The sequence below is a fragment of the Dermacentor albipictus genome, chromosome 8 (genome assembly GCF_038994185.2).
Source record: "Dermacentor albipictus isolate Rhodes 1998 colony chromosome 8, USDA_Dalb.pri_finalv2, whole genome shotgun sequence".
Lineage (NCBI taxonomy): Eukaryota > Metazoa > Arthropoda > Arachnida > Ixodida > Ixodidae > Dermacentor > Dermacentor albipictus.
This window is the reverse complement of record NC_091828.1, coordinates 122,654,217-122,680,619: the sequence shown is the minus strand read 5'-3', so window position 1 is coordinate 122,680,619 and position 26,403 is coordinate 122,654,217. Positions and strand designations below refer to the sequence as shown.

General features: G+C 46.0%; 1 protein-coding gene across 3 annotated transcripts in view; it reads left to right on the top strand.

Moving 5' to 3' along the window:
* Positions 1 to 26,403, top strand: part of LOC135913013 (uncharacterized) — a 50,681-nt gene that overhangs the window by 3,551 nt on the left and 20,727 nt on the right. Inside the window, exon 1 of one of the 3 annotated variants that reach the window (XM_065445650.2) lies at positions 22,945 to 23,077. The exons of the other annotated variants lie outside the window; for them this stretch is intronic. Coding sequence (XP_065301722.1) covers positions 23,074 to 23,077 — 4 coding nt within the window. The 5' untranslated portion in view covers positions 22,945 to 23,073. Of the gene's footprint in view, positions 1 to 22,944; positions 23,078 to 26,403 lie in introns of those variants that run through there. 3 annotated transcript variants of the gene reach the window in all.

Genomic DNA, 26,403 nt, shown 5'->3' with positions numbered 1-26,403 from the left:
ATCCATCCCGCAGTACAGTAGATCTGAAACCGAAAAATGAGTTAAAAAAAAAGTCGCCGTTTCGTCTGATAGGCGAAGCGTCGATTGCAATAACAAATTAGCACACCGCCATACGAAGTAAGGATAGTAGTATTATCGGCCGTATAAACTTATAAACATGACACACTAACTAAATTAACAAGCACGGTGTCACGAGCGCACAAGCAAGCAAACACATCTGACTCGGTGACCACTGAAGCTCCCTGTCAAAACGCTGCCGTGAGGAAACACGGCAGCAGCAGCGAGCGAATTGACATTCTGGCTGTCTATCGCGGTGCAGTATAAGAAAAACGCAGAGTACCGCAATATTATTCTTTTTATATAATTATTGTGGGATATCTCTTTGCGGGCCTACTGGAGCTCTGAGAGGAAGCAACGCTGAACAGGGCGCGAAAAATGGCTATGAATCGCGCTCCCGTGCTGAAAGGCAGCTCTGTCTTGTCATGTTAGCATGAGTCGCATCTTCGATTTGCAATAATAGAAGGGTTTGATAGTGCCTGTATGCGTATTCGTTATGTACGGAGTACTGGAGACGTAAACGGGAGGAGCTGAGCCTGTGTTGTCATACTGTGAAGCTGAATTCACCTAAAGGGGCACTGAACATTTATTGCGGCTAATAGGTACTCTGTGTAACCCGATTAGCTGCCGGTACGAAGGCGGCAACATAATCATTCGTGCCCATAGATACATATCCGAACCCGGTGGCCTACCACGGCTACTACCCGGACCTTTACACGGATAGATGTAGATTCTGTGAAGAAAGGGCGGACTTTCAACAGATGGTTTGGGCTTGTCCTCGTACACCTATACAGAAGAAAATAATTAAGACCAGAGAGCAGTGGGAGACCGCGTTGCTCAGCTGTGCACCGGAAGACCAACTCAAGGCAATCCAGCAGGCCGAAGATGCCGCCAGGGCCCAAGGGCTCGAGGCCGTCATTTAGGTAGAGAGGCCTAGGTCTCACATCTTCTGTGCACAAATAAAGTTTATTCCTCCTCCTCCTTCCATAGTAGTTCTGTTCTGATGTTTCGGTGAGAAACAGTAAGACAACGTGCTTTCTCTGACATATTTGTTGAACGAAGCCCCACAAGGTGTCGCGACTAGCGCTGCTGCTGACGTCCTCGTTTTGCGGTGTTCCGGTGTTCCGTAAACTGGATACGTCTGCGGAAAGACTAAATCTTTGATACGCATCTATGAGGAAAGCGATTCCTCAGAAACTTGCTTCTGAGAACTTCAATAGTGGCAGAAAACTTGTGGCAGCCGGTTCGTAGAAGCCGAGAGAGGATGTGTAGGCGAAACATTTAGTTTTCTAGAGAGCGCGTGTGAAGCTGGAAACAAAGCTATAGACAGGAACAGCAGCATATGTAGAGGCACAGCGCGCGGCATAATTTTATTTCAGCGTTCGAATTTGGCACCCAGGGGCAAGAATTGCGAAGCGCAATTTTGCCTTCAAATTGAGTAACCATCTTGCGGAAGAAACATATAGCGGGCTTCCGCAAAGCATGATGTAGTTGGCTGAACTAACTAAATTATCTAAGCTTTGAACTTTGGCAGATTTTGTATGCATATTATGCTGTAACTACCGTGAGCCCTTTGATCGGTTGTCGACAATTTATCGAGAAATTATTTATCTTATCGACCGACCAAACAACCTATCGATTGCGTGAACGACTGATTGACTTATAATACGATGACTGGCGGACTGATATCTTAGTCCGAGCAATAAACTATTGACTCATTGATTGATTAACTGGTTGAATAGGCCAATCTTTGTTTGAAACCATGGGTGGTTCAGTAATAATTCAGTGGGGTACCTTTCATTCATTCATTCATTTGTTGTGGATAGATAGATAGATAGATAGATAGATAGATAGATAGATAGATAGATAGATAGATAGATAGATAGATAGATAGATAGATAGATAGATAGATAGATAGATAGATAGATAGATAGATAGATAGATAGATAGATAGATAGATAGATAGATAGATAGATAGATAGATAGATAGATAGATAGATAGATTACAGTGACTGGCGGATTGATTACCTCACCCGCACAATAAATGATTGCTCCGTTGATTGAATAACTGACTGATTAGGCCAATGTTTGTTTGGAATGTGTGGTTCGCCCAGTACAAATTCAGTGAAGCATTTTTCATTCATTCTTTCATTATTTCTTTCTCAAGTCATATATTCACTGAGTTAATCATGCGTGTATTGATTGATACATAATGTAATGATTGGCGGACTGATGACCTAACCTGTGCAGTAAACGTTTGATTCGCTGATTAAAAGAAGTCGCAGTTTCGAAGCATCGATTGCGATAGCAAATTAGTGGACAGCTATACGAAGTAAGGATTGTGATTTTGTCAGCCGTATAAACTTGTAAAGATAGGCATACTAAGTTAATCAGCATGATGTCACGCGCGAACAATCAAACATGGACACATCTCACTCGATGACCCCAGAAACTCGTTGTCAAAACGCTGGATTGGGAGGAACTGCGGCAGCAGCAGCGAGCGAATTGACCTTCGCGCTACGTCTCACATCAACGCGAGCTAAGCCGCGGAAACACAGCGTGCGGCAGGACCCGTCGCAGCTGGCGTTCGAGAGACAAGGGTCCGGGTGGGTGAACACGGCCGCCCGGAGTAGATTACGGCCCTCTCCCTGCCCTCCTCTCCGAGCCTTGCGCGCGGGAAGGAAGACAGCGCGGCTTCCTCCCCGCTTCTCTCCCTTGCGTGCGCGAGATGGAGCCACGATCGCCGGCTCACCCTCACATGCTTTGACTCACGCATAGGGCGCGCCGCTGATTCGATCGGCCTTGGACTTTATACGGAAACCTCACGGCGACGTCGGCACAAGAAATGCGCCTGGAGTGTCCATACGATTGCTATGGCAATAATGACTGATTGATTAGGCTAGCGTTTGTATGAAACCACTCAGTAATTGAGTAATACTTGTTGGGGGGCTAGTTGGTGCATGTTTCCAGAAGAGGGTTATAGCGCCGAAAAAACACAACACACAGCAAGCGAGACGGGACAGGACATGCGCCTGTCCCATCTCGCTTGCTGTGTGTTGTGTTTCTTCGGCGCTATAACCCTCTTCTGGAAACTCAGTAATAATTCAGTGAGGCATTTTTCATTCAAACATGAAGTTATATAAATATACACTGATAGAATTATTTATTTATTTATTTATTTATTTATTTATTTATTTATTTATTTATAATACACCGATTGGTTGACTGATTACCCAACCCGTGCAATAACCGATTGATTATTTGATTGAATAACTGACTGAATAGGCCTATGTTTGCTTGAAGCAGTCGTTGCTTCTGTATTAATTCAGTAAGGCATTTTTCATTCATTAATCCATCATTTCATTAACTTTTTATCTTCGTATTGATCGATTTATTGGTTGATTTCGAAGATGCGAAACTACAGCACGAAACAGCATCCAGCACAAGAGCGCTGCGCCATTTGCGCCATTTTTATAACGCGCACACGTACACAGCAAAGGCCCGCTTTGCGACGACGTTGCCGAGCGAGAGAGACGTAAAAGTCACTCGCGCTGTTACGCGAGGACAGAGCGTTGATGCAACAGTCGGCCTTGCACACAGGTTTGCGCTGCAGTACGAGCAGGCAGGCACTCGAGGCGGAAAAGACGTACCGTGATGACATCATCGCAGGCGCCCGATGGCTGCCAGTTCCAGGCGTTCATTTGGCAGTTGACGTCATATTTCAGTTTTGTTTTTCCGAGAATACAGGTTATAAAAAGCTGGTTGAGAGCCGTTCATGAGAAATCAGGGTCAGTGGCGTAGCAACAGGGGGGGGGGGGGGGGGGGGCGGGGGGCCGTGGACCCCGGGTGCAAGGGGCCAGTGAGGGGGTGGGGGGGTGTCATATACGTCTGAAGACACCCCCCTTTCCGCCGGCTACACCCGGGGAGGGGGGTGACAGAAGACCTATGGGCCCCGGGTGCCAGACGACCTAGCTACGCCACTGATCAGGGTACTGCTGTACTCCAACTATATCTCTCTGAGACGTGTAGAGAGCATAACGGTTTCATTTCTTTACAACTCACTTGTTATTACCGCGATAAATGTTACGAATTCAATAAAATGCGCTACGTGTGTACATTATTTTGTGCCCTTCTCGTGTCCTTAATCCCTGTCCACGCTACAACTCGCTCGATTCACGATGAACAACAACCGAGCCCACAATGCCACTGTCACAAAATGCATGGTTTGCTTAAATACCATGGTTATAGTGCACAAAGTAGCACTTCCTTTTTTTGCTGGTTTGTTAGCCACATACCTGGAGATGTAACAATTTGTGGTAAATTGGTATGTTGATACCACGCTTCGGATGGTGACACCATTCTGTTGCAGTTGAAATCTACTTCATGGGTGATTTTCGTCCTCAGTGACCATATGACACCATTACACAAATAAGAGTAGATTTTCTCAAATGACGGCGACAAAATATAGGAATAGAGCACTGACATATGACACATCACAAGTCTATATCAAAATTACAATCTTATTTGGTTGTTATTTGATGTTTAGTTAGGAAAAGAGTTAAAGCTGTTGTCCAAAGCAGTGTGCAACTGATCTCAGGACAATACACATACACGTTTCCATCGGGACATGAGAACGCAGCCTGTTGTTTCTGGACTGTTACGGGCGGGGATATAATGTATATATTTGGCGTAATTTACAGTGCCCTAGGTGGGGCACTCAGGAGGGCGGCTACAAAATGACATGGGAGTGCCAGGAACTGAATTACCGGAACAGCTAGCGAATCCACCAACGAAGGTATAACATACACAAGGAAAATCGTTTAGATAGCAAACATTCATTTGCACGCAGAAAAACCCGCAGGTTCTGACGCAGACGCTAATACTATTCAACAGATGCTCACGCGAGCTCACAACAGCAAGTCAACAGCGCAGTAGGGTGGCTCCCCGAGAGCTCTCGCACACGGGTGCGTTTGGCACCAAGGAGGTGTCGATGGTCTCACTGACGGCATGAATCGCGGAGCTAACCGGTTCCAATGAGCTGATACCGGCACCTTCAAATGCCATATAACACTTCCTCTATTTTCTTATTTTATTTCGCTCACGAGGGCGTTCAGTGCAGCGCGGTTAGCACACAGGCAAACATCAAGAATAGTGCAGCCATACTCTCCTCTGTGTCCGTGTACAAGTGGCGCTGCACTGAACGCCTTCGAGATGGCGCACCAAAATCAGCCCGAGTGCAACCGTGATTGAGGTCGCCTCGAACGTGTGCCGTTCTCTTCCTTCCATTTTTCTAATCCTCTTTCCTACACTTTCCTTGCAGGGATCATCCGTCTACCCTGCCGTCTTTTCGCCTCTCCTCTTTCTCTCTCACTCTCTCTGATAATGCGGAATTCACTAGGTCTCCTGATGCCTTCCGCCTCAAACGTACTAAATGTCAAGTTCGAAGCCACCTCCTGTCTCAGCGTTCGCCACAAAAACACATGATTGATTGATTGATTGATTGATTGATTGATTGATTGATTGATTGATTGATTGATTGATTGATTGCGGTGAATGAGTTTAACATTCCAAAGAAAGATTCGGACCTTGCGAGACACGGCCGGCAACGGGCTGCGTGTTTACCTTTATCATCTGGGGTTCTTTGGCGGCAGGCGTCTTAAACCATATTAACGAATCTTTCTGCATTCCGCCCCATCAGAACGCGGTCGCGGGGATCGAGAATCGAACCCGTAACCTCGCGCACAGCAGCGGAACGCCGTGTCCACTTAGCTACAGCGGTGGGGAAGCGACTGGAGTGTGCTCGTTCATTTGTGAGACTCGCTGTCAAAGCGGTACTATGAGAGCACAAATCGTCATCACCAAATCTAATTATGCCCACAGCAGACCAAAGATTTTTCCAAGCGCTCTCCAATTACATCTGTCCCGCAACAACCGAGCTCGCTCTGGATTTCTCAGCTTTATATACTCGGCAGCAGTGTCGGCTCAGCTATACGGTTATTTTCATGTCTCTACTCGTTGCTTTCGGCCGGCTGCTAATTCATTCGGTCACATGTCCAGTGCGATCTAAGTGGCCGCAATAATGTACTAGCATTTTTGCCGAACGAGATAGAATGTGTTGGTAAAGAAGAAAGATTAGCTTAATTTATACAATGAGGCAACATTAAAAAAAAAGAAAAACTTGCGGGCACCTGTCGTAAAAGTACCTTCGCTGTTCGATGCTAGAGCGTGGCGCTGCGCAAACGCTTTCTACGTTTTTAACCGCGTGTATGCAAGACAGTGACTTTGTAGAAGATAAATAGCACGATGTGTGCCGAGGCCGTCATTGGCGCGCGAGAGAAATAAATAGATGTAATTGGCTGTACATACAATGACGTTACCCAGAAGAAAGAAAACAAAGCACCATTCATAAAAATGTAATGAATAAAATTCACAGGGAGCGGATGAAACATAGCACAATTAGCGATTGGGTGAAAGATAGCACAACTTGCGAAATAGGACCCTGTCTTTAAATGTGACAGTGACTGATAGAACAGCGGTTAAGGATTATTCAAGGGTTGTAAAGGTCCATAATACTGCTCAAAACTTACGCAGAAATACAAGCAGTGTCGCGTCCTTTCTCTCTATCTCTGCCTCTCTTTCTACCTGTCCATAGCCGAAACCACAAGGAAAGGCACCGGATTCCGTCAAGCTATTTTGCTGACCTAACTGCACTGATGCTGTGCTGACTAGATCTCATATTCAGATTTCGGATACATTAATCCACTTTATTTTTCCATTTTCAAGTACACAACGAGCGCGGTCGAAATACCCCACAGAAAGGTTGGCTTGAAGCGGATCACACACCTGGTTACCGTAGCAGCTACATTCGTAGAAGAGATAAAGCACCTATAGGTTACAGAAACTAAACCAAAAGTATGCTAGAAGTACTGACTACACCGAAGAACGTGCAAACATATAGGGGCAACCTGCAAAATGAAACGTAGGTTAGAGCCGAATCCAACAACACTTCGCATTTCCTCGTGAAAGCTCCGCACGGCGCACATGTCACGTGTTCTCCGAATGCACACGGCACCGAACACATACGTGCGCTCTTGCGCAAGCAACCTCCTCGCGCGAAGAGCAACGCGACACGTAAACGTGTGTATGTAGCGTGAGTCACCACCACCCCGCCATAGCTGTGCCAAAAAAATCGATGCATAGGAGCTTTTAACCGCGGAGTGAAAGCAAGTTTCCGGTGGTTCAAGCCGCACCCAACCAGATCTCGCATTTCACCATCGCAGATCGGCACGTGTGTGGCACACGTCGCCAGACTTATCCGAAACCACCGATCCTCACTCAACCACATTCGCGCGCAAACGCCGCTGTTATACGCTTAAAGAGTATCCGCAGACGCGCAAGCGAATCGAGCGCGTCAGTGGCGGGCCACCATGTGGCTTTATACCTGCAGCGCATGAACCGACGAGCATGTCGCATGCGCATGTTGCGTTTTTTTCACGGTCGTTCGCCATGTGCGCGTCGGGGTCCCTTGGTTTCCGCGGCTGGTATGCGCTGCAGCTGCGCGCTTAGCAGCGGCCAACTGCGGAGCCTCTTGCGGCTGATTTCGTTCTGTTTCTCTTTTTTCATCTTAAACGCACGCGTGCTCGATGAAGGCTTCGCGACAGGCAACGAACAAAGCTGGTTACGTAAGCCAACATTCATGGTAACGACAGACTTACCTGAATATACCTGTCATGTTTTTTTTCCCTCTCGTATACCTCCAGTTCCTTTTGAAAACTGAACAAAAGTTTCGGTTGATGGTTACCGTTTAGGGCTAAACGCAACGGTGCGCTGACATATTGAAAACTAGGCCTAGTATAACTTCACCATATTTTTGCACCATTCAGCTCAATGCTAACGTCGGAGTGATGCGTGCATAGCCGGTTGATTATAAGATTCTTTATGGAGTAGGCGACGTATAGCACTCCGTCCAGTCACAATGAACAAAAAAGAAAGGGATCGGAATAGAATGGTAACTTTATTTCAAACAAGGACTTTATGGACATGATCACGCAGCTCTATAGGGCGTAGGTGCCAACAACCGAGTGGATGTCGATGCTTACCTCGCCATGTCCAAATGACTACCTATGGCTGAAAAGTACAACCCTGTCCAAATTCAAAGCTGCCTATAGCCATTACGACATGCTCGCCGATGTAAATAGGATCAGGGATAAATAGCCAAATGGCTGCATATAGTTATTTGTCCATATCCAAATGGTTATGTGAAGAGAGAACTTGTGTATGGTTGTGAAGCTTTAAACCCATAGTCAAACGCGGATGCATGGAGTGCGACCTTGTTAACTGCTACAGCAGTTGGACTGCGGATATATTTACTGAAACTCATCCCCCACCCTTACTATATCGCTGGCACCTGCCACGTTCTCGGAGTAATGAACATGACTTTCAAGTTTATTAGCATAAATTGTACATACGAATGGATGAAACGTGTTACGTGTTCGGCAGGAGGCCCAAAAGTGAAAAGTACTGAGCAGAATCAAAGGAACATAATCCATAAAAATACGGGCCCAGGTCTGCCACAGCCGACGACAAATGGCTGGTGACATAATGGGCAAGCGTGCTCGAACGAATAAGTTAAGCCTTTTCCCCCACATCTGCATAAAAGTATTGGATAAACTTTCAGGCGCTGCAGCGCCTCAAAGCAGTGCACGCAGACATGTCTGCGTTGCTGTATTTTTTTTTATGGCTTGAGGGTGACGCGGACGGATCGGCTGCAGGTGCACTTCGGAGCCGCCAACAACAAATATTATTTCACCTGGCTTCACTCTTTCCACTTTTCCTCCTGAACACTTCCGTTTACTTCGAAAGCTTTCGCATGGGCAGCTAGTAAAAAAAAAATAATAATCACTGTCGCACAAGCCGGAATTCGTGCCCAACGATAACGCATGAAATCGGAAAAAGTATGGTACGTCTGTAACAGCAGTGGATAACCCAAATTTCTTATAACACACAAAATCGGAATTACAGTTCAGTGAAACAGCATTCGTTTTCGCTTTGTTAACGCTGAACATAATTAGGCAACGGCGTTTTCCGTAATAACTGCGCAATAGTTTAGGAAAGGAATCGGGCCGTGATCGTGCGCGCTATGCCAGTGCCAACTTTACAGGTGATCTTAGGGCCGTATCAGGATTGGCTGGAGTTCGCTCTTATGAATAATTCTGTTGTAAGAGGTTTTCCTGAATATAGAACCTGTATTCGTCTTCGGAATACGTTCTTATGTAGAGCCATTCCTAAGAGCATGATGTCAGCCAATCAAGATGTTGGACATAAAATGAGCGGTAGGGGGCCGGCCACTGACAAACGGCACTTAGGAGCAAAAAAAGTATTTTGAATTCGGCCCCAGTGCTCGGAAAACTACACACACATGTGGCGGCATCGAATCGAATGACGCAGCTAACATCCGGTCATTTCATGCATAGGAACGTGAAAGCACTGTAGTGATGGATCGGTCTTTAATCGCAACGCTCAGAGAACGTGCCACAAAAACTGCGTACAGGTTTGAGGCAGAATTGGCAGAGCTTCTCGTTCGAAATTTCTTCTTTTTTTTATTATTATTATTATTATTTTTTGCCATTGGCTGGCTCCAGCCAGTTTAGCGAACTCCGACAACGACGCTGCAAAACGTTCGTGTACTTAAGTTCAGGTGCACGCAACAAATATTCTGGCAGTTAAAATGAATCCGGAATCGTCCACTACGACGTTCCCCACTGTGCACTTCAGGGACGTGAAAGCCAACAATTTAATCAGTTTATAAATTCGACCCTTGGGGCCGAAAGCGACTCGCGTGGGTGATAACGCGGTAAACTGATCATGCTAGATAACTGATGTTTTATCAGGACTGCAACGCGCAAGAAAGAAAGAAAGCGCGTGACAATATACGCACCTATGATCTCACCAGCCGCCACTGTGTAACTGTGTAACCCAGCAGCTGTTCGCTTGCTGATCATGTGCCCATCAATCCTCGGCAACTCTACACCTATAATCCGCGTGCCTGGTGCGATTTCAATGTACTACGTCACCATATCACATGGCAGCGCGATCGATGAGGGTAGGTTACAGGGATATGTCGTCAATCCACCTCCAGCACATAACCCGACACTTAGTTATTCGCTCTCAGAGTCATAATTTCTTAACGGTTTCCCCCGTGTGTCAGGTCATGCGGAACCGCAAAAGCGACATAGAGCATATATTCCGAATGCCCAGATAGGTTGTGCTGCATCGAATTGAATAATTCAATACGTGGGCTTTTACGTCCCAAAGCCACGATTTGATCATGAGGCACTCTGTATAGATGGGGGACTCGGGATTGGTTTTGATGACGTGTGGTTCTTTAACGTGCATTCCGTTTCCATCGAAGTGCAGCAGCCGTGGTCGGGTTCCTGCGACACCAAAACTTAAGTATACATCAATTTTTTTTATTTGCTGTCTGGCTTGGTGCGTTATCTACCATTTTATCAGACATTCCCCCACAAAATCATGCAGCGAAACAACACATTGATATTCCGGGCACATTCGTAACGTCCTGCTCAAGGAATATATTGTGGGAAAATTATGCGTGGAATACAAATGTATCTCCGAATTTTTGTGGAGGGATCCAATGAAATCTGCGCTAGTCTCGGAATTTCTATTACACGAATGTGTCTTGCGCACTGACACGGCTTCAACGCTGCGTAGTTGAAACTTGTGCCTTTATGTCTATAGGAAAAATGTAATTGGGGAATATTAGAGAATAAATACTTGACTACACTGGATAAAACAATTTGCACCCTTAAAGGGAATAAAGATGTAAATTATTTTACAGTGTACTAAGTATTGCGGATATTCTGGGCCGAACGTTTTTCTTCGTTAGCGTTCTTTGCCTCTGGTCGGCTATCTGCCTTCGCTAATTATGTGTCCATCATCCTCATTATTATATTCATTATTGCCATCACGTTCGCTCGTAAGGATATATGGTTGACACTCATCTTGTTGCACATATAGTTAGTGAATATCGTCGGACAAAAAATTCTTAAACAGCGCTTACGAACGGTAGACATGGTGGAATCGGCCCTCGATGTCCAGCGAAAAGCCTTGACGAATGTCATGTGTAGTGAAAGTAGTAGGGATTTGTATGTTTGACAACGTCTTTGTTATGTTTTCTAGAGGATAGCTTCGCTCTGCGTCGTTCGTTTTCGAACAAAATGCAATAAGCAAGTAGGCTGTCAAGGTGAGATACTTCGAGGTGGTATAGGCATGAGATGCAGCCGTTTGGTTTCTATGCTGCTGTCCCGATGTTGATGGGATTATCTTCTCCGCTTGAATCTGGATCGTGGATCCAACTTAGGATGAGCGGCCATGTCACCATGCGTTTTTAGGGAACCTTCGCCCACTACCAGCAGTTTCGTGGTTAACTCTCCACCGGTAATGTCGCTAGAACAAGCCGTCCTTATTCTTCGAAAGCGCATAGAGGTAATGGGAAATAGGGTGCAGAGGGCGATGTTAGAAATGGTGAGGGAAATGCAGCCATAATGAAACACAGAGTGCTATGGGGCTACAATAGGTACGAGATGCTACGGGGTATGTGGAAAGGTGTGGTGGTTCTAGAACTTACATTTGGAAATGCGGTTGTTTGCTTGAAATCAGGGGTGTAATTAGGATTCGATGGCTACCATAGGTCAGTGGGACGCCTCGCATTGGGCGCTCACGGGAAGTCTACAAATGAAGGATGCATGATGCAGGATGATATGCAGGATGTGCAGGGTGATATGGATTGGACAACTTTTGAAGTGAGGGAAACTTACAGTAAAATCAATTATTAAGAACGACTGAGGAATATGGAAGAAAGTGAATGGGCTGGGAGAGTGTTGAGGTATCTGTGCAGGAAAAACATTGATTCATTTTGGAGGAAAAGAACAACGAAACTTACCAGCAAGTATGCGGCCTGTAGGGTGGGCAACACAGCAACAAAGAACGTCAAGCGGAAAGTCAGAGAGGCTGAAATAATCTCATGGGTGGCGGCAATGGAAAAGAAACCTGCCACGAGTGGAAAATGCCTTAAGAGGAAAAGAACGAAATCAGGAAAGAAACGATTTATGATAACTCAAATGGAAGCTCATTACTTTTCGAAGCGAGATCGGGATGCTTTAGAAACGCACCCATAAAGCGAGATATAAGAAGGAAGAAGAAGCATGTGCTTGCTGCGGTAAATCTAGGGAAACGATGGAGCATGTTTTATTAGAATGTGAAGGCCTCTGCCCAGTGGTGGATTTAGGCAGCACTGGCCTCCTTGAAGCCCTTGGGTTCAGCGAGAGCAGGGGGAAAGTAAACCTGTCCAAACTAGAGATTAGTAAGTGGCGATTGGAAGATTAGTGGAAGTAGGGAAAACGACAAACAGCAGAGACTCGCGAATCATTCTCGTGAATCAGACAAATCAGATTCGTCCCGTAAAAGGCGGTCCTCGGCGGCGCCAGTGACGGGACACGAGTTAACCGTACGGAGAGCTCGCTGAATCAGTTGGCACGTGCGCGTGGCCGGGAAAACAGGAAAACGTTTTCGTAGCTTCGCGAAAAAAAAAAAAAAAACGCAGTTCGCAGGAAACATCACCCACGAGTACCGGCTGCTCTCCGTTCTGTGGAAACTGCGTGGCGATCGACGATTACAAGAGTGAGCGTGCCCGCTTACATTCTATCCTCTGGTATTCACGTAACTTCTATTGCGTAAGTCTTCGTGCGCCGATACCTCAGTGCCGATGCAATGTGTGTGACTTCGTGGATTTCAAGGTAAGTTATCGTATTTAAGCCTTTTGAACGCGGGCAACGGGATGAGATAACGGAACGATTCTTTGTCAATGATCTATCGTCCTTCTCGCGTTACTTCAGTGTTCCGAGCACGGAGCTACCCAGTACGTTAACGCTGTGATTGGCCTACGTTCTCACTGGGTAAAAACGTAAAAACTGGGCTAACGATAAAAACCGAATAGAATCGAGATAACGGAATCGTTACATTATAGTAGCTGTGTTCTCCGAACTTACATATATGCATATATATGCATATATATATATATATATATATATATATGTGTGTGTATATATATAGAGAGAGAGAGAGATAGAGAGGGAGAGTTTCTCACTATAACACTTAGAGGGAAATATGGCGCCACGGTCAATGGGAGTTTCTTAAAGGGCGCTGTGCCGTCATGGGAATGACGGTATATGTGTCTGCGAGGCTTGTGTTGGCTGGTGTTGTAAGAGGCTTCGTCTAGAAGGTGGATATGGCTACACAAACAACGCGTTCTGTTAGTAAAATCTTCATAAAATGTTTCCATTCACGTAAATTGCATCTTTACTCACCTACAGTGCACGACGAAGCGAAGAAATACAAGAACAGACGACAAACTGTTTCAAAGCGAGCGCGAATCTTGCCGGCTATCCACCAACTTTGGCGGCCCTCTGATACTTTTTACGTACCATGTAATTGTACATGCAATAACAAGTTCTCATAGTTAAAGAAAACATGTTTTTGTGTCATAATAAAGCTAAAACAGGTTTTTACGTGCTGTTTTAGTAGAAAATTAACCATTGTGACAGACGGAACGTGAAATGTGTATATATATATATATATATATATATATATATATATATATATATATATATATATATATATATATATATATATATATATATATATATACACACACACACACCTGGGGCCTTTACGGAGTCAAAACGACGTGCTATTTACGCGGCACGCCGTAACGGGCGACTACGGATTAATTTTGACCACCCGAGATTGTTTAACGTGCACCTAAATATAAGTACATTACAGTTTTTCTGTTTCGTTTGTTTTTTTTTTTTCGCCGCCAACTTAATTGCGGCCGCCGCGGGTGCGATCGAACTCATGCTGTCGAGCTTGGAAGCGCAATGCCATATATCCACTAAGACATATATACACACCCTGGTGGCTCGGAACTTGTCATGTTCAATCTTTTACCCCTATAAATTGCAATTTAGCCCTTACTTACCGATGAATCGGTTAACAGACCGGAGCAGACGCTGTCGAAATGCATGACCTCACGTCGAACTGCTGTTGCAACTCGAGAGCGCAGTCGCCACCTGTGTCTTGTTTTGTGTATATTTTTTTACTTGCTACCACGAAGGAAAGAAACAAAGTGGGGATAGGCCTTGACGTCACGTTCTAGATGCCGGAAGTGCAGCCGTGTTCGTGTGCCATCTTCATTTGCGCCTCCAATCAGCTCGCCGGAGGAACTAGGTGCACGCGAACTTTGAACTTGCATTGCTACGAGCCACCCGAAGTGTGCGCTGCCGAGGCGTAATGATAGAGAATGAAGTGATAGAACGAGAAATGACAAATCAATCACATGTATGTGATTGATTTGTAATACTTCTATGACCATTATATGTGTATTTTTCCTTGATGATCTTCGTGACTTCTTGAGTAATGTATATGATGTGTAATAATATGTATGTACGGTATACATGCGTATATTTGAATGAAAGAGTGTGATGCTGCTTCTGCCTAAATGAGGGATGGGGGACTTGTCAAGCTGTTCAATGGACAGCTTTTTTTCCTCCAACCCTCCATCTGTATCTTACAAGATGGAAATAAACTTTCATTTCATTTCATTTCATAATGTTAACGGATACGACAGTGTATTACATTGGAAAAGCGAGTGGCTGATGAAGAGGGAGCGGAGCTGGGTGCAAGCGACGCCGTGCTCAAAACAGATAACCTGCGGTCCAGATGTTATTCCGGAAGAAGAGAGAGCAGTCAGTGGCGATTCGGAGAAGATAAGACAGAGCGACGAGATTAGAAAATTTGCCGGCACAGGCAGGAGTCGCCTGACTCGATCAGTAAAGAGCCAACTGTCGAGACCTCCTCTATGCAGATGCCTTCGTCCTCGCACGAGCCAAATAAACTGATAAAGGTGATTACGATGTAAAAATAAAGTTGCAAATCGCATCATTTGATCGCGCAGACGAGAAAGAGGGCAGAAGCCTGCCAAGATTAAAATTTACACACACACAAAAAAAACTCTCGAACCGATGCATTCGCTCACAATTAGGCGTAATAAATGATAAGCACAAGGTTTATAAATGCTTGACAACGTGGCGTGGGGTGCAGTCGTAGATAAAGTTACGGTTTCTAGCATTCCTACTCAAAGTGATTGAAGTTATCTAGGTTCACAGCCATCATCATCATTAACCTATCTATGTTCACTGCAGGACGAAGGCGTCTCCATCCGATGTCAAATCACCGTTGTCCTGCGCCAACCGATTCCAACTTGCGTCTGCAAATTTCCTAATTTCATCACCTCACCTAGTTTTCTGCCGTCCTCGACTGCGCTTTCCTTCTCTTGGCGCTTATTCTGCAACTCTAATGGTCAACCGGTTATCCATAATACGCGTTACGTGGCCTGCCAAGTTCCATAAAGGCACCGATTCGAACTACAAACTGCGAGTTTTTTTTTAGTTCATCGCCCGCTGTCAAGGAATGTGGAGAACTGAAAAGGACGCCGGAGATATGTATCACTCGGGAATCTCGTGCTTGATAGCAAGCCAGTGACAATCGTTGCGACGCGCTCACGTGATCAGAACCGGGAGAAATAATCGTCGAGGGGAACAACTGGCCACATATATATATCACCTTCCATGACACTCGCATTCCGACGAGTGTCACCGCTGCACAGACCTCGACCCCGTCATTGACCCGGCCGGGAACCTTGCCCCAACAGCCGTGTCAACTTGTCACCTGAGTTTGCATTGCACGGAAGGCATGACTCGTGGCGTACACTCGCTTCCGTCAGCAGCTTCGCGCGATAAAGGACGAGATCCACCTTGGCTCACTTCTGTTTTTCCCACGAGCCCTCCAGGAGGAGCGCGCTGATTCCGGGTAAACATCTCGCTCAGGGCCCACCATGCGGCGGTCGGGCAAGGCCTGACTGTCCCAACGTGGGAGCGGCCCGCAGCGCGCTGAGTCGCGTACCTCAGGACCTTCATAAACGTTTTTCATCCATCCATCCATCCAGTGATAGCAGCAGCACCCCGGAACGCGACTAACAAGAAAGGCCATGGATGTTTTTTGTTTTTTTTCTAGAGAGCAGGATATGATGACGTCACAAGAGGGGTTGTTTTGCTGCACACGGCGAGGTTGTCCGCGCGCCGAGTCGCGCCTTTATCTTCGAGAAAGCGTGCGCGTGGCCCGTGAGAATCGACAGAATGCGTTTGGTCGGCGTAAGTGTTTGCATCCTCCGCGCGCGCAGTCGCGCGATACGCGAGATCGCGCGAGATGTTGAAAAACAATAAGACCTCGCTGTCCTTAACTTAACCGCGCGGAAGTTTTAGATGCCGTAGCGGTCAGACTATCGGGAAAGTGTAATGCCGTAGTGTTTCTAATACCTACGAGGAAATATGGCTCCACCGTCCATGAAAGCAAAATTTGTTCGGGGGATAGTAAAGAGTGTATAGTGCACAGTTCAACGTCCCAACGAAACTTACGGTTTGCGAGACACCGTAACGCCGAGCCCGAGGGTTCCGGAATAATTTCGACCATTGGTTTTTCTTTAACGTGCGCCTATATAAAAGCCCCCGAGTGTGTGCTTTTTTTTCCCCTTCGTTTTCACATCCTGCTCCCTATCGGGATGCGATGGGCTCTGGCAGCGCGTCGAATCCCCGACCCCTTGCTCAGCCGCGAAACACCGTACCTTCTGGCCCACCACGGCGAGTGTGCAGCTGCACTACAGGCGAACTTGAAATTAAGCTCACGCTAACGGAATACACTGACTTGGCATAGGTTTGTACGGCAGCATTTAAAATCGCTCTTTTCGTTCGTCTGATTGAATAGATTTACTTACTGGGGGAAAATAAAGAGCGAGCTTTTCCCTTTCACCAATTTCGCACATATTTCAAAATCCTTTCCGCATATGGGAAGCCAACATCTTATAACATGACTAATAAAAATCGGGACCCTCGGTTAACCCCTTCTCCTCGTTTATTTCCGCATATGGGTCGTTTTCGCACATGAGAAGTTCTCGTCAATTTCTGACTTGGGTCCTTGGTCATACTTCGAAATGTGATTAGCCTTCTTTTATTCTCATTTTTTAATTTTTTGGTGCCCGAGGACGCCTTACAGAAGATGCTGTCAAGATCGATCCCTTGTTATGGCGTAGTGGTGCTCAGCGCGAGGTCGTGGGTTCAACCTCCTACCTCAGCGACCTCTATCTGATGGGAACGGAATTCAAGGACGCTCGCGTAGTTTGGCTTCGCTGCACGCTCCAGAAACCCAGGTGGTAAGCATTATTCTGGAGCCCTCTGCTACGGTGTCTCTATTGGCCCAGTGCTGCTCTGGGACGGTAACATAAAATAAAATAAGCTAATGAATAAATAAATAAACCACTCAATCAATCAATTGATTATTCTATTGATCCGTCAATCAGTGAGTTAATCAATCAGTTATTCAGTCAATCAATCAATCAGTCCGCCAATGAATTAATCAATCAGTCAGTCAATCAACTCATCAATCAGCCAGTCAATCAATCCGTCAACCAATAATTCGCTCAATCTGTCGGCATATCGAAAACGCCTATAGGCTATGCTTAAGACTACCACGCTTAAATAAAAACTTGGAGGCATCATAATGAGCGTGGCGCGTATGATACATGGGAAATTACATGGTTAAACATTGATCTTTATTTACTCCTAATTAACTAATGTGTAGTTGAATGTCGAAGCGATCAAAACAATTCCCGGATACTCTCCCGGCTTCCATCGCTTCGTGCATTCACATTAGAAACGCGGAATGTCGTTGGGAAGACAAAGACCTTGACCGCGGAACAAAAGTAGGCCGCCTCTTTGTCGGCGAAACGGGATTCCACGCGCGCATGCGAAGCGATTAATGTTCGCCAGACCGTCGCGCCGTTCGTTCGCCGCCGAGAAATGCGCGAGGCAAGGTCCTTGCACCCTGATTATAGCGCGGATTATTTTACGTGCATCTTCTTCCGCATGTGATACCCGTGCGTTGCTCACGATAATACAGCTTCAAAAGACATTTTAGCTGTCGGCTTCTACATCGCGATACGTCAACGTCTGCGCTTCCACGCGTGCCATTTGTGCCGTTGTATCGCAAAGGCGCTTTTCTCTCTCTCTCTCTTCTTTCCTTCTTGTGTTTGTTTCTACTGGTGCTCCACCTCGCACTTGCTGAGCCTCAAGGCAATCGCGTGAGCTATCACTTCCCGATATTAAGTGATTTATGCGTTCCAGATGACATTTTGAGTGAGCCAAGCGTGTACGAAGAGGAAGCGAATTCAATAAGAACGACAGAAAGCTGAGCTAGTTGGTGAGGATTCATTATGCAAAATAGAAGTGAGGCGTGCAGACAGGACACAAAAGTAGAGAAGTGGACAACACGTGTTGTCCACTTCTCTACTCTTGTGTGCTGTCTGCACCCCTCACTTCTATTTTGCATAACGAATTCAATAAGTTGCTGTTCTGTTTGTTACTCGTCGGTCGCGTTTGCTTATGTTATCTTTGCCGACGGCATTGGCTGGAGCCTGTTCTTACGAAGCCCTTAATTACAATACTGTTTGTGAACGTGGGCCAGTATTTGGGTTGTTTCTCTCTCTCTCTCTCTCTCTTTTGAGCGATAAGAAATATACTGTCGCGTAAATATGTCGCCAGTTACTCCACGCCTCATTAACAAGAATTTATGATCATGTAGCCTTGTACACTCATGCAGATAGTTTATGTAAAAAGCACACACAATGCCATTATCACACGAAGTGTCAAAACAATAGAACAAGATTGCAAGATTACTCTCAAGCAAAAGTGCGAACGAAAAGATTGGTTTAATGTTTAACGACGCTACTGCGTAGCATGAAAGGCGACAGTACAAATAGACAACACCATATTATCAACGAAGCGTATACTTCTGAGACTTTTGTAGAAGAAAACAGCATATGTATATGCCGGCATCCACTAACAGCATGCAATAAAGCCGCTCAAACATTTTCGTTCTACAAATTCAATGGTCCCTTTCAAGCATAAGCTGCATTTTGGCACCAACACCAATCGCTCTTTTTCCGTGAAACGTCTTGAAAATCTTGAATAAAATTTTCCGGTATTTCTAAATTGAGGTTATATTCCATTTATTTAAGGGTGCTACGAACGCGCAAAGGCAAGGTAGGTGGCGACGCCGCCCTGAACTTCCGGCAACAACTGGCAGTGACGTCACTAAATTTTACAGCGTCTGCTTGAGTGTAGTTAACGTTCTTTATCGTTGAACGATGACAATGTTTCGTTAGAACGGCCCCATTACGAGATGTGCGTGCAAATCCGTGACGTCACACCGATGTACCAACGTTAAAGTATCTGCCGTAAATCCAATATATTCCGGCCTTGTATCTTTCTCACCATGAATGTTCACTGTCACTTTAAATGCAAAGATGGTGCATGGTGACGACTATGATTAGGACCTTCCTAAGGGAAACCACGGTACGCTAGAGTGTATTCCTTGTTATAGTGATGGTTATTTATGGGCTCTTGACTCTTTCGATTTGTTTTTTAGTCACAGCCGTCTGTGCCGGCGGGCTCAACTACACGTTCAATGCACATTAATTCGCGCTGGTATGCATCCGCCGCGATAGCTTAAGTTGCTATGCTGTTTCACTGCCGAGCTTGAGGTTGCGGATTCGATTCCGACCGCAGCGACCACACGTCGATGGAGACGAAATGTAAAAGCGCTCGCGTACTTAGATGTAAGTATAAACCCCATGCAAGCGATCTTGCGCGCGACGGCGACAAGCGACGCGATGGAGATGGCTGTCGCGTTCGCTCGTCGCCTACAAGTCGCACCTCATGCGAGCGATGACTTCGAGCGACGTCTTCCCAGTGTTTGCCGGTATGAGGGCAGCAATATAGGCGCCGAAACTAGCGTGACGCGTGCTTTATTAACTTAAGTTGATGTGTTTTACTGTAAAAAGCAGCATAAAATATTTCTGAAAGTCTTGCAGTAGGTTCTTATCCTTCCACGTATAAAAATTCAATCTTTGCTCGTTCCGTGCGACAATCGGAAGTACTTGAGGTATGTACATCCAGTTCCGGCTTCGCGCTATAGGCTAATCGCTCACAGCACTTCCGGGCGACGAATTCTGGATTTGCAGAACGGAGCGATTGCGCGACGAGGCCGAGCGATCCGTTCACGCGACGGCCCGATCCGTCGCTCGGAGCCGTCGCTCGTCGCTGTCGCGCACAAAATCGCGCTCATGGGGTTTAGCCTTTAAGTGCACGTCAGAGAACCCAAGGTGGTCAAAGCTAGTCCAGAGTCCCCCACTACCTCATAATCGTAATCCTTATCATAATCATAATCATTGCCTCATAATCAGATTGTGGTTTTGGCACATAAAACCCCAGATGGCAATGTCGCAACGGTACGCAGGCTGCCTGCATGAAGATTCATCATCACTCATCTACTTGGTGTTTTTTTTTACAACCGCAGAATAACGCCTAGAATAACGCACAGAAAGCAAGCGACGCCCAGGTCACTTTAGCTGCGCCTCAAATGCAGCGTGAAATTCAGTTATCTTGTATCGAGCATTTGCACTGCGGAGGTTAGCGACCTGTGCAGCAAATGGCTCGCGTTCCTAACGACGCCAACAAATAACTACGTATAACAAGACTGCCGGAAATGACTCAAACCTTCCTTACCCGAGTCCTGACTGTGCACGTTCAATAAATAATAAAACACGCATTGCCGACGACTTCAACTCCCGTCGAAGCGTGAAGAAACACAATTGATCGTTGTTAAAAAAAAAATGAAGAAAATTATTGTGGTCGTCTTTGTCCTGTTGTTTGCACTAAATATCTCTGTACTGATTGTTACCGTTGATGATTGTTAGGAAAGTGTTGCTCGAGGCCTTTAGATACTATGGAAATATGACGGAAATTGTTGGGTATCGTATAGGGTAGGAAATACGAGAGGGACGGGATGATAAACACTTGTTTAGGGTTGTAAATGTGTCATGTACATATATATATATATATATATATATATATATATATATATATATATATATATATATATATATATATATATATATATATATATATCCTTCAAACCTCCTGATGATCAACATCAACATAATTGTGAATGGAGAAAGTAATTTTGACAAATCTGGCGTTTTCACATTCGAGTATCAACAACGGCATTCTGATGACAGATTACAACGGCCTTAGCTCGTAGATGTCGTCAGTTTGCAAATAACGTAAGGACGATTGCTTTGTTCTTGTACTCCTATACTCTACATATATGCGAGCAGTGGCCTTGACATTTGGACGTCACCGGCACTTTATTCGGCAAATACATTTATTGCAGCAATTGCTTTCACTTCATTCTGGTGACAACGTACGCGGCGCACCCCTGGGATTACTGACGAAGGGCGCAAACACAAATAATTGAAATGGGCTCGTTACATTAACCCGTCCGTTGACATTCAATTTGGGGAAGGTCTTTTCCATATTGTTCACGAAGGACCAGCTACCGTCACAATTTACGCGAATAATTAGGAAACATCTATGACGGCTTAACCTTAACAAACATGGGCAAAGCAAAGAGCAAAGATTGAAAGCTTTGGAAGGAGGTCCCATTAATCTAGCAACTCCGTTGCACCTCCCCCCCCCCCCCCCCCGGCATGGCCCCAACCATTGGCCCAACCGCAACTCAGCCCTACGACCTCAACCAGAAATCTCCAACCAACTTCCGCAGGAGAAGCAAAAAGGAGCTTAATGGGCGTTCTTGTTAATCATGACGATGAACCCGCCGTGGTCACTCAGTGGCTATGGTGTTGGGCTGCTGAGCACGAGGTCGCGGGATCGAATCCCGGTCACGGCGGCCGCATTCCAATGGGGGCGACTTGCGAAAACACCCGTGTACTTAGATTTAGGTGCACGTTAAAGAACCTCAGGTGGTCGAAATTTCTGGAGTCCTCCACTACGGCGTGCCTCATAATCAGAAAGTGGTTCTGGCACGTAGAACCCCTAGATTTATTTTTAAATCATGACGATGACTGTACACCGAGCTTCGCCGCACCGCACCTCCCACGGGGTAAGCATGCAACTAAACGAGATCGTCGTTCGTCGCCACGCGTTCGTACACGACGCGGAAACTCGCCGCTCGCGATATCGTCGGCTTGTCCTCGCCTTCCTGAATGAACACTATACAGTTAGTGTTCCTGTATATGCTCTGCGGGAGCATATACAGGAACACTTAGTAAAGCAATGAAGGGGGCTAGTTGGTGAACGTTCATGGTTATATTGCGCTCAGTTTTACACAGGCGATGTTAAGGAAGGACAGGACGTGGACGGACGTAGCGCAAACTACCAACTGTTTATTACTGTTAAATAACGCGCTTATATACAAGGAGATATGGCGCGGGGAGGGGGGGGGGTATGATCAGATTCCGTGAACTTGTCATATCTTTTATACCCCCCCCCCCCCCCCCCCTGCGCGCCATATCTCCTTGTATATAAGCGCGTTATTTAACAGTAATAAACAGTTGGTAGTTTGCGCTACGTCCGTCCGCGTCCTGTCCTTCCTTAACATCGCCTGTGTAAAACTGAGCGCAATATAACCATGAACAGGAACACTATATACAGTCGGTGGTAAGCGCCGCGTATGGGCGATAACTCGCCCCCTCGATCGCGCCCTCTCCCCACACCGCAAACCAAACATGCGTCGCCCAACGAGCGCGCGCAAAGCGCACTCCTCCATTGTGTTATTTTGTGCTCGGATTCCGAAGTCGCATCTGCCGCGCTGCGGCGACCGATGAGACTTTGATCTGCGAACCCAGTCGGCCTGAACAGCCGGGAGACTTTCGTCGGTGCATCGTCGTCGTTGAACCGAGAGGGTCCATTTACTCTTTTTTTTTATCTTTTGGGGCAACAGCGACTGCTCCGTCTCTTCGTCTCGTTTTGCATGGGTGAGCTAATTTTGTTTTCGCGGAATTCGTCTAGTTCCGTTCCTTTCTTTTTTTTTTCCTTGCTTAATGGCGTCATATAGTACAGCCGGAGCTTCTGGGTTAAGGACATGTGAATTGTGCGAACGCCTTTGACTATTGTCGCGCGTAACATCGCGTTACTGTGTGCCTTTTTCTTGTTTGTTTTTCTTCTCTCTTCCTTCTCCTTTTATTCCCTTTACCCCTTTCCCCAGCACAGGGTAGCCAGCCGGTATTTACACTGGCTAACCTCCCTGTCTTTCCTTCCCTTTTGTCTCTCTCTCTCTCTCTCTCTCTCAGAGTATTCATTCGCAAGAACGTTCTCACGCTAGAAAGTAAGGGCAGTTGGCAGGCGTGCGATCGTCCTATCGAACATAACATTATCGAAGGTGACTAGTCAGTGGCAAAAGAGTTCTTACCGACGCAAAGCTTTGTGAACTCGGCCTGAGCCACTTCTACCGAACAGCTTGCAGTACGATATCGGCTTTTTATTTTCGGCTTGATGCATCTTCAGGGTCCTATAGCTCATAGCTCTAATTTATCCAGAAGTTGACACGCGTTTGAGAATAGTATGCGCGGGTCTTCCAGTTAGAGAAACGGTGTTTTGGCATGCCCCTGTGTTCCTTAACTTGGCAAGAACTACGTACACGAAGGCAGAGCTGGCAGGCATGGCCGTATCCTGCTTTTTACGTCTTGTAGCTGTCTTAGAATAGACCAGTTCGTCAAAGCTTATTGTTGTCGTTGCTGTTGTTGTTTTCGACGCTGTCATTGCTGTTGTTGTCGTCGTCGACTCTGTTGTTGTTGTTGTTGTTGTTGTTGTTGTTGTTGTTGTTGTTGTCTGTTAAGGAAGAGATACCGAAAAGTGAAGCAAATACAGGTAGGTCAGCCATACGCAGGTCCGGTTTGCTACTCTGTACACTCTAAGAAAACTGTGGCGCTTCCGAGGCCACTGTTGTCAACTGTCTTACTCGGCTGGCCGCAACGCGACCGATGACAGCAGACAGGCCGCTTCGAAGTCTTTTTACGTCTCTTGCGTTGGTAAAGCAAAGGTTGCGCTGTCCTCGCTAGGGCGCCGCTATCCTGGCCGTGTAGATGTTCTAAACTGTCCCCATAGATTTTCACAATGTGTCGCACTATCAGTGGTGCTGTTTCGCTTCCACGCCTACCGGTATTCTGGCGCAAGTCCAAGGCTATAGTATGCCAGCGCTTTTCTAAAACTCTCCACGGATGTTCTAAGTAGGCTCGAGGCATCGAAGAGCCCTGCAAAATAATTTACAGCCTAAAAGTGAAAAAGGGTGTAAATGTGTCTATAACTCACACCCTTCGGGTGTTATCTATACAACGGACACCCTAAGGGTGTGAGTTAGACACATTTACACCCTTTTTCACTTTTCAGGGTGTAAATTATTTTATAGTGCGGTGCGCGAGTAGGCCTATGCGCACGCGCGTCGATATATAGCAACGCGATGTTATATAGCGAGTAAATATAGCGCGTCCGCGTTGATCGAGAACATGGCGGCTGTCGCAACACTGCTTTGAGCGCACTGTGCGACAAGCCATGGAGGCGGCAGACGCGGGAAACGGGCGTTGATGTTGCTTGCACTGCGTGCGATGCCATTGAACCCGTCGTTCCCACAAAACCAGCCGCCAGTTGTCGCACCTGTTGTGATGGGGCCAGGATACGGCGCAGTGCATTGACTGAGCATCGGAATGCCGCCGCTGAAGGCGAGTCGCTCGCACCAAAAAATGCATAGTGTATACGTGCTTGTGTGGTTAAAAAAAAAAAACTCCCTTCCTATCTTGTTGTCACAGAACTGCGTGGTGTCATCCGTAAGAAACCGTTAAACACAAGATTTAATAATAATAATAATAATAATAATAATTGGGGTTTTACGTGCCAAAACCACTTTCTGATTATGAGGCACGCCGTAGTGGAGGACTCCGGAAATTTTGACCACCTGGGGTTCTTTAACGTGCACTTAAATCTAAGCACACGGGTGTTTTCACATTTCGCCCCCATCGAAATGCGGCCGCCGTGGCCGGGATACGATCCCGTGACCTCGTGCTCAGCAGCCCAACACCATAGCCACTGAACAACCACGGCGGGTCAAAACACACGATTTAGGTTTATGCTAGTGCTGCTACAACAAAGGCTCTGGAGCTTGTGTGTGTGTGTGTGCGTATATATATATATATATATATATATATATATATATATATATATATATATATGAACGGGTAGGGAAACAGAGCAGCTTGATTTTTGGTAATCACGGCCGTATATAGACAAATGGCAATGAAGTCAAGAAAAGCGTAGGGGTAATCATCTGTGGTTTAAATTGGTAGGTAGATAATTATGAAGAAAAGAGAAATGAAAGTAGACGAAGGGATAACTAGTTGCCGGTGGTGACCGAACCCATAGCCTTCGCATTACGCGTGCTATGCAGTACCAATCGTGCTGTATACAGCGATGGCCGTGGATTCGTCCACTAACTTGTGGCTATACATGTGAACTATAGATCTAGCCTTAAGAGTCTTAGCCAGCGCCACAATGGCGGGCCGATGTGGACCTCCCACTCTCTTTTTTTTTTTTTTTGTCCAATCGCGTCTTGTAAGCCGTGAACCTAGGAGAGTACGCTCGTGGCTAATAAATGATCGTATGCTACCTAATGGCACTTTAAAGAATTTTCATTTTTTTTATTTGTGCATGCGGGTCTGCTGGAAACATAAGCAGTTCCATATCCGACAAAATCTCTGACACGGCGGCGTGTTTTGCCATCACAGATATCGTCAATGTAAACTGCGAGCATTTTCCTATAACCGCCCGTATTTACCATCAGAGCACCCAAACTAACAGCGCATGCAGCTGCTACGGACACGCTTGTCTACAGGTATTTGAACGAGGAGGCAGCAGGGCGAAGCTCTTATATTTCAACGCTATCGCGTGTCCATGGTATTGCAAGTTCAGGCAATAGGCCAAAGCGTTCTGCTTTCGTAAATAACACAAGCTTTACAGCTAAAGGTTTTAAAGTTTGGGCGTTTTCTAACTATGTATCTGGTTCTACTGGAGAGATGGTGGTTCCAAGTGTCTTCATATACTGCATGTATACACAGGGCACGCACATAACGGATGAAAAACGTGGGCAGAAACTGCGTCCTTATTTTTCGTGCGTTTTCTGCGCGCTTTGTATGTATAGATGTTTTCGACGTTTAGAAGCCGAAGGTCTTTAGCAAACTTCCGATTTTGTCTTTTAAGCTTAGCGGGCCTGTTAAGCTTAGCGGGCAAAGAAAGCAAACACAAGGTGCAATGG